Source organism: Triticum aestivum, chromosome 7D, assembly GCF_018294505.1.
Source record: "Triticum aestivum cultivar Chinese Spring chromosome 7D, IWGSC CS RefSeq v2.1, whole genome shotgun sequence".
NCBI lineage: Eukaryota > Viridiplantae > Streptophyta > Magnoliopsida > Poales > Poaceae > Triticum > Triticum aestivum.
In genome coordinates this window covers 76685716-76694560 of record NC_057814.1, presented here as the reverse complement: position 1 = coordinate 76694560, position 8845 = coordinate 76685716, and the positions used below count along the sequence as shown (strand labels likewise).

Sequence of the window (8845 nt, the reverse complement as noted above, 5' to 3'; positions counted from 1 at the left end):
ATGGGATTGTCGAGGAGATCGTGGCTCGCCCGGAAAACGGCGCCGACGTCGAGGGTCAGGTATGTACAGACGCCGGCTCATGCTTCTTTTCGCCGTGTGCATCGCTAACACTTGTTCTTCGGCACAGATGGTTTGGATGTTCGCCATGTACCGCCAGGACAGCAACACCGTCCAAGAGTTCAAGTACCTCCACGTGTTCTCCCGGATCGAGAAGTGCAAGAAGTGGGCGGATGTCCGACACACCCTCGCCAAGGCCAAGGAGACGTACAAGCCGGACGCGCCCACGCCGGGGGCGGCGGACGGGCGCCCTGACGGGCAACAAACGAGCTAAGACGGCGAAGGACGCCGCACCGGCTACCGAGCGCCTGCACGCGTCCATCGAGCAGTGCATCGCTGACGCCAAGAACCGCGCCGCCCAGAGGGAAGAGAAAACCGAGGCGCGGTGGTCGGCGTTGATGACGAACAGCGCCGTCAAGCTCGACCTACTCCGGACCAACGTCGTCGCGAAGAAGAGGAACACCGACCTGGCATTCCTGATGGGGGCGGACATGTCGACGATGGACGAGCAGGTCAAGGCGTGTTACCTCGCGGAGCGCGGCCTCATCTTAAACCAGATGCCGTCGACGGCCGCGCCAGCTCCCATGCCAAACCCGACACCGCCGCCAAGCCTAACTGATGATGCCTCCACAACGCCCAGCACAAAACTAGCGCCGACGCCTACCAGCCCGAGCACGCCGACTCCCGCCAGTCCGACGCCGGAGGAGCACGCCGCCGTTTGATGCATTGCCTATGCATCACCTTCTTTTTGAACGCCAGACTTTCGCGTATGATTGATCGCCGAACTATGGCATGGTGATCGCCGAACTTTGTGGCAGGCAACCGTTGATCGCCGAATTTATGGTGTTTTTTTGGGTAACGGGAAATGTCAAATTTGTATTTATACATGTAATGTCTTGGGGCCGAAACCTGAGGACGTTGCTGGAAACTAGATCGTCGCGAAGTCAAAAAACGCCGGCCGGAGGGCTAAACTACAATCGAGTGGAGATGCTCTTACAACTGCTCATCCTGTGGCGCCTTTGGGGCTTGATGAAGCGGTCGGTCGACACGTTCGTACTAACGTCACTACTGTACTGGAGCGGCCGCGGACGATCGAGAGCCATCTCTACTGCTTAGCCTACCGGGAGTGATGGGTACTACCATACCATTGCAGCATGTACCGATACCGGGGCGCCAGGCAACGGACGGGCGGGCCCCGCACCGCACGGCGATGACCACGGCTGCCGGTGCCAGCCCCAGGACGACCAAAGAGGGAGGAGTGTTTTTTCTCCGGGTGAGGGAGGAGATCTTAATCGAGATTATACAGAGGAAAGGGAAAGATAGGGAGCACCGTACGTGCATGCGGTAGCATCCATGGCATAAAGAGAGGGAAGAGCACTCTTAGTCTCTTACCACCACAACTACTCTTCGTCCTCCTCCTCTATCCGGGCAGCACCGCAGGGAGAAGGAGAAGAGGATAGGAGAGAGGGAAGGGCAAGGCAGCAGGAGCAAGGCGAGAGAGAGAGGGATGAGGCGCGGCAAGGTGGAGCTGAAGCGGATCGACAACAAGAGCAGCCGGCAGGTGACCTTCGCCAAGCGCCGCAACGGGCTGCTCAAGAAGGCGCACGAGCTGTCGGTGCTCTGCGACGCCGAGGTCGCGCTCATCATCTTCTCCACCCGCGGCCGCCTCTTCGAGTTCTCCACCTCCTCATGGTACGCATCTCTGATTCCGCTCCGATTTGTTTGTTTCAGCCGAAAATCTTCGCTTTTTTTTACTGCACCATAAGATCTTCTCCATGCATGTAGATGTAGCTAGGCCGCAGGCGGACGGCCGCTAGGGGATGGTAGCCTCCCCTCATCTTCTTTTTTGCTGTTTCGGGGAGGGAATGATCTCGCTGTTGCGTCCTTCTTTCCAATCATCAGAGCGCTGGGTGTGAGATGCGTTTCCCCTTTCCTCTTTTGGTGTTCATGCTCCAGATCGACAAATCAGAGCTATATATGTGGAATCAGAGCTACTACTTGCTTTGCCATAGCTAGCGTCTCCAGATCTGGGCAAACACACATATACTAGTAGTACCTTTTCCCATTCCAGAACCCCACAAACTAGTATTTCATTTCTTCTTCTTCTTCTTCTTCTTCTCTGCTGGCCTGTTGCCTGGCTCACAAAAAAATCAGCTAGCTAGCTAGTTATTCTCTTGCATAATTGATTGATTTTATGCATGTTTGATCTGATCTTCCGTCCATGCATTGCGTTGGGGAGTTCTTGGGAGATCTGGCTCCCTATCTCTATCTCTCTGCTGTGTGTGTTGCTCACTGGCCAGGAGGAGATTCTCCTGTTTCATTGGGAGCCAATTCTACTGTTCTATCGAGGCCTCTCACCTCTCTCGCCGTCTTGTCTGGGTGAGTCAGGCCATAGTACGTGCAGCACAGCACGCGGCCAGGAGAGCAAAAGTAACGGAGAAAACGACATGTATGTACTCCATCGGTGTGCTCGTCACTTGGTCAGAACCCATCAAGGTGCTGTCCTATGGCCATGAAGGAGCAGTGCCATGTTCTCCGCATGTTAACCGACGAACAAATTCACCGGCTAGTAGGTAGCAGCAGTGCGTTTTGGCCGTAGACATTTGACAGACAGGTGTACGTACGTACCTGATCGTCGTCCGCTGGCAAGAGCTTAATATCATACTAGTATAGAACTCCGTCGGTAAACAAATATATAAAAATGTTTGGATCACTATATTTCTTTACAGAGGGAGTATTTGGTACCACTCGTGCTTTCGTGTCATTATTATGCCATAATCGCATGCGGCTCTAAGCAAACACCGGCGGACGAGAGGAGGATTTAGGTGCTACTTCTTCCGGTTAAAAATTAGTGTCGTAATTTTAGTTCAAATGGACGGTAGTGTGTGCAGCTTTGTGACTGCAGGAGGAGAAATAATACCACCCCTTCCTTCCTAATTGCACGTGACACGGTGTCTAACATATGTTTTTAACCGTCATTCTTTAATATGCACATGTTATTTGAGAAACAAACGAAGGGAGTGGTAAGAGATTTGGAAGAAAAAAATCATAGCAGAGTTTCATGTTGAGGAAAACATCCTAGTTTTCTTACTAACTTGTTTATCGGCAAACGCAATAAAAACACAGATGTTCACAGGCATAAACACTCACCCTTGTGAATGCACGCACATACCTCTTACCTTTATGGGCATCTCCGACAGATTGAGCCGGTAAACCTTGAGATTGACAAAGTCAATATAAACGTCTCGTAGTCGATGGAAACATTGTTTCCAGAAAAATACAAGCACCCTGCTAAGCTTAAGATCTGAGCCCAAGAGTGTTGGTTCCACCAAAGGAACCTACCATACCTAAACTATGCTTAGTAACAATCTCGTGTGCATTGATTAAAACGATGCCATCACAAATTAGACCAGCTTCGAGGTTAAGTTATGTTAACTGCCATGTATTTCTCGACTACCAACATGTGTAGTGACCAATATCTTAATTTACTATCAAAATAAGCTTAAAATTATTTTATACTAAATCAACGACAATTAATATGAATCGGAGGGAGTATCAAAATTATGTAGAAAAAAGGACATGAATATGCTAATGTAGTATTTAGCTGTCATGATTTCCGGAACCAATGTGCATGGTTTTGCAGATATGACCATTTGCACACGTCATGTTTTTTTTAACATGAATTAGAAGATATAAAAAATTAAGGGTGCACATATCCCCCAAAAAATATATAAAAGGTGGACAAAAAATGGGGGAAATTCTTATGAGGTGTAAATATTAAATCCATTATAATGTTAGTGGTATCATTACCTCTACCCAAAAGGCATCCACATGTGTAGAAATTCTTGTGGTTAAAATCCTATAAAAACGTGCTCCTCCATGCTTCCACGATGATATTACTTCATCCTTGCCATAGAAATCAATCGATTCCTCTTCTCTTTCTTACTGTTACGCGTGAAGGCTTTTGTTGTTGTTGTTGAGAATTTTAGCAAAAGTTTTTTTCCCAGTCATTTGCTGGCTGGCTGTTTCCCCTTTCCTTTGTGTGTTTTCTTTGAGAAATTTAGGAGGCCTTCGTTTTTCTAGGTAGCCCCTCCTTCGTTCCTTACATGTAAGGTGCATTACTTTCGGCACATTGATAAAAGTACAAAATTATAAACAATTGAGGACAAAATTATCTGGCAAATCATTGGTTAGTGGCACGTAAATCAGTTAGTGCAGGAAACAAAGGGACATACGTAGTTGAGAGATACTTTCTTTCTTTTGCTACAAGAAGCACATGCAATTAGGAGAGATATACTTTTCTTTTCTCTAAAGGGCTAAAAATAAAATTAGGAGGAATTAAAACAAATGCATATTATATTGTGGAATTTTATAAGAAAAACAAATACACCTAAGGGAGGGAGGATCTAGCATCTCCGGCGTGTGTTGCTGGATCTTGTGTGATAGGCTGCTCCATTGAGAACCCCGTTGATTCTACTTTCTTCCAGCGAGACCTCCCCCCCTCTCCCCGTCCTGTCTTGTCTGGCCGGGCGCCGTACGCGCACGCGGCCGCAGCAGCTAGGGGAGAGGTGGACGGAAAATTATTCCGAGAGAATGAGATGCATCGATGCGCTCGTCAGGGAGCGGATCCTTGCGTACGTTCTTCTCCTCGGCATGCATGGGAGCGGATCCTCCACCGGCTGGTCGTAGAGCTTTGCCTTTGACAGACGGAAGGTGAAATGAAATGTGTAGCCCAGCGTACCCGTCCAGTACAGGCGAGCTAGAGCAACTCCTACACGCCAGCCCGAACAAACGCGCATCCGCTTTTCATCTGTCGGCTAGATAAAGATGTGCGTCCTTTTTTTATTTGGGTTGGCAGATGCACCCAACAGAAGACATACTTTTTTTGCCGATGTGACTGATACTGACTTAATTAAACATAATTGTACATAAATGACCGGTCAAATGCCGGCCAAAGTTCATTTAACATGACTACAAATTAAAAAAACTATAATAAACGCCAGCTCCACTAGTAGACCGCCTTGTTCTTGCCCTTGTCGTCGTCATCATCGCCGCCGGTGAGGTCGATGAAGACGGGAGGCGGCCCAGCCCAACCGAACGCGGCTTAATATGCCGCCAGGGCAGCCTTCTCCGGCGCCTGCTGCGGCGGCGGCAGTGCGGCGAGGCGGGCGCGCTCCTCCTTCTCCTCCTCTCGCCGTAGCGCCTTCTCCTCGCGGCGCAGCTGCTGCTCCCGGCGCATCTGGTGCTCGGCGTCGGCCCCCTCCTTCGCGATTCAATGCGCCTTCTAACGCTCAAGGTGGGTCGCCTCCTTTTCGGGCGTGGAGGCTAAGTAGCAGGGAGGCGTGCTCACCCACTCGCGGAGCTCGCCGGTCCACGAATAGGACTCGTCGGGCTAAGTGGGGGGCGGCGGTGACCGCTTACGCGTGGGCGTGCTCAGCCTTGGGCTCGACGAGGGGTGGTGCCGGTGATGGTGGCGGCACGAACAAGGGCGCGTGGACGGAGTCCCCCGCCGCGGACAAAGCAATCGCTTGCTCCAGCCCGTCCGAATGGGCGTCCTTCTCGAGCCGGCTCGCGTCCAGCGCGTACTGCAGGGCCTCCTTGAGGGCGGCTTGGTACTCCGCCTCTGCCTCGGCCTACTCATCCTCTGGCAATACCTGTGGGGGCGGCGGGAGAATGTCATGGTAGATGTGGACGCCGTGGAGGCGCTCCTTCTCGTGCTCTAGAGCAAACCAACGCTCCCAGTTGGGAGAGTCTGGCGCGTAGGCACGCATAGCGCGCTGCTCCGGCGTAAGGAGCTCGTGCCCCGGGAAACCTCCTCCGTGTGCGCCCACGCAGACCGCGGCCGCCCCGGAATGGGGTTGCGCTGCGGGTCCAAATGCCAGCCGTGTTACAAGTTCACATCTGGATACGGCAGGGGTTGGTGTTACTCCCAGTGCCACTGCGCCTGGTAGATTGGGATTTACAGCCGCTCTCGCTCCAGCGGTGGCGTGTCGCGTCTAGCTGGCGGAGGTGGAGGAGGGAGCCTTCTAGCTTGCGGAGCCTTCCAGCTGAACCTCCCCTTCCTTCTTCCATTCCCGCTGAAGATGACCATGGTTTGCTATGGTTTGGGGGCATGGCTACAGTTTTCTGGTCGCCGGCGAGGGAGCAAAGGTGGCCAGATGTGGACGGAGGAGTGGATGAGGCCGGCCCCGCTGCACGCGTCCATTAAAAAGGACAGGCACGTCGCCCTTCCACACACTGCCAGGCGGGTCCTCGATAGGTGGCCACATTAATTATGATCGCTTAGGTTGTTGGCCGGCCACCATGTGGGGCCACGGAGGACACCGAGAGAACGCACGGCGCGTCCGTTTCGCGTGCGCACCTTCCCATTTCAGGCGTAAATTTGGATCGAAAATGGTTCCACGCGGACGAGAAGCGAACGGGTTTTGGGAATGGGTTGGCGCGTTGGGTCATTGTTTTTTTCCGCGATGACCCCGTGGACGGATGAATGGGTCGCCTGGTTGGATTTGCTCTTAAGAAAAGTAGCAAACACGTCGAATGCGTACTAGAGCAACTCCAACACACTAACCCATTTTGTTCGCGCGTGTGTCCATTTGGGTCAAATCAAACACAAAATCGGCCCAACGCGTCGATTTAAACGGATGCGTGTTCGCTTTTCGTCTATCTAACGACCCATTCGAGACCTAAATTTGGGCCTCATTTGCATCGGCGCGGACACAAGGCGGAAGCGCGCGACGCTCGCCTACTCCTTCCCCTGGCCCGCTAGTCGGTGGCATATAGGCTAGTCTCTTCCTCACATCGACAACAAGTACCCGGCTGCCCCACCCCGTCGCCGCCGCTGCCCAGTTCCAGTGTCTCGCCAGCCGTCCACACCCACATACCTCTCCCATAGCACACCACCTTCCAACGTTGCCTTCACCACCTCCTCGCCGTCGGGCGACCGCAGCTTCCCGACGTCGCCGCCAGCACCACCTCGCCCTCCCCCTTGCTACTTGTGAGCTGCGTTGGGATTTCCCCGAAGAGGAGAGGATGATGCCGTATAGTAGAGATAGGTATTTTCCTTGGTTATGAAACCAAGGTTATCAATCCAGTAGGAAAACCAAGCAATGACTAGTGAACAGCACCTACACACAAACAACAAATACTTGCAACGTAACGCGAACAATGGGTCTTTAATCCCTTGATGGTTACGAGCAAGGTTAAATTGTATAGTTTTTTATAGATAGATCGGACAAAAATACGAAATAAAATAAATAAAATAAAATTACAGAAATATATTGTTTTAATATATGATAAAAGATAGACCCGGAGGCTATAGTTTCCACAAGAGACTTCTCTTTTGAAAATAACATACGTTGGGTAAACAAATTACTATTGGGCAATTGATAGAAAAGCAAATAACCATGACGATACCCAAGGCACTGATCATACATAGGCATCACGTCCGAAATAAGTAGACTGAAATGATTCTGCATCTACTAATATTGCTTCACACATCGACCGCTATCCAGCATGCATCTAGTGTAAGTTCATGGGAAAACGGAGTAACGCCTTAAGCAAGATAACATGATGTAGACGAGATAAACTCACGTATGAATAAACCATATCTTCTTACTCTTAATAGCAACGATACATACATGTCATGTCCCTTTCTGTCACTGGGATTGAGCACCGTAAGATCGAAACCATTACAAAGCACATCTTCCCATGGCAACATAAATCAATCTAGTTGGCCAAACCAAACCAATAATTCGGAGAAGAAATACGAAGCTATATTAATCATGCATAAAAAAGTTCAGAGAAAACTCAAATAATATTCATGGATAGATCTAATCATAAACTCATAATTCATCGGATCCCAAAAACACACCGCAAAAGGTCAATACATCGAATAGATCTCTAAGAACACCGAAGAGACCATTGTATTGAAGATCAAATAGAGAGAAGAAGCCGTCTACCTACTAACTATGGACCCATAGGTCCGTGGAAAACTACTCACGCGTCATCGGAGAGGGAGCAAGGATGATGTAGAGCCCCTCCGTGAGCGAATCCCCCTTCAGCAGAGTGCTGGAAAAGGCCTCCAGACGGGATCTCGTGGTTCTGAAATTTACGGCGGTGGACAAAGTATTTCGTGGACTCCTCTGTTGGTTTCACGACTTTAGAAAATTTATAGAGGCGGAGTTAGGTCAAACGGAGCATCATGGGCCCCACAAGCCACCAGGGCGCGCCTACCCCCCGGCCGCGCCCTGATGCCTCGTGGGCCCATGCTTCATCATCTAGTCTTCTCCTGAAGCTTGTCGTGTCTCTTTTTGTCCAGAAAAAATCTCCAAAAAGTTTCGTGGTATTTGGATTTCGTTGGTACTGATATTCTGTGAAACCAAAAATAAGCAAAAAACTACAACTGGCACTGGACACTAAGTTAATAGGTTAGTCCCAAAAAATGATACTCCCTCCGTTCCTTGATATAAGGTGTATAGATTTTTGAGAAAAAATCCGAAATATAAGGTGTATTACGTTGCACTACTCGTTTGGATTTTTTTTAGGGATTTGATTACATTTTCTTGTACAAGGAAAGCTCCTCTATTTTCTCATGTCAATTAGTCAGGTGTAATCTCCCCCAAAACTTGTGAAATTTTCCCTCCACGTGCGTTCTTTAATTTCCGTGCCAAAAACTATACACCCTATATTTAGGAACGTAGGGAGTATATAATTGCTTGAAAGATTATATAAAACATGCAAGATTGATAATATAATAAAATAGAACAATAAAAAATCATAGATACGTTAG

General features: G+C 49.7%; 1 protein-coding gene across 5 annotated transcripts in view; it reads left to right on the top strand.

The window, feature by feature from the left end:
- Nucleotides 1-1313: 1313 nt before the first annotated feature.
- LOC123166144 (MADS-box transcription factor 5) overlaps nucleotides 1314-8845 on the top strand; it is a 17983-nt gene continuing 10451 nt past the window's right edge. For 2 of the 5 annotated variants that reach the window (XM_044583915.1, XM_044583912.1), the window contains exon 1: nucleotides 1315-1749. In XM_044583915.1, the coding sequence (XP_044439850.1) occupies nucleotides 1565-1749 (185 nt within the window). In that variant the 5' untranslated portion in view covers nucleotides 1315-1564. Of the gene's footprint in view, nucleotides 1750-8845 lie in introns of all 5 variants that reach the window. The other 3 variants (XM_044583913.1, XM_044583911.1, XM_044583914.1) reach the window with 2 other exon arrangements.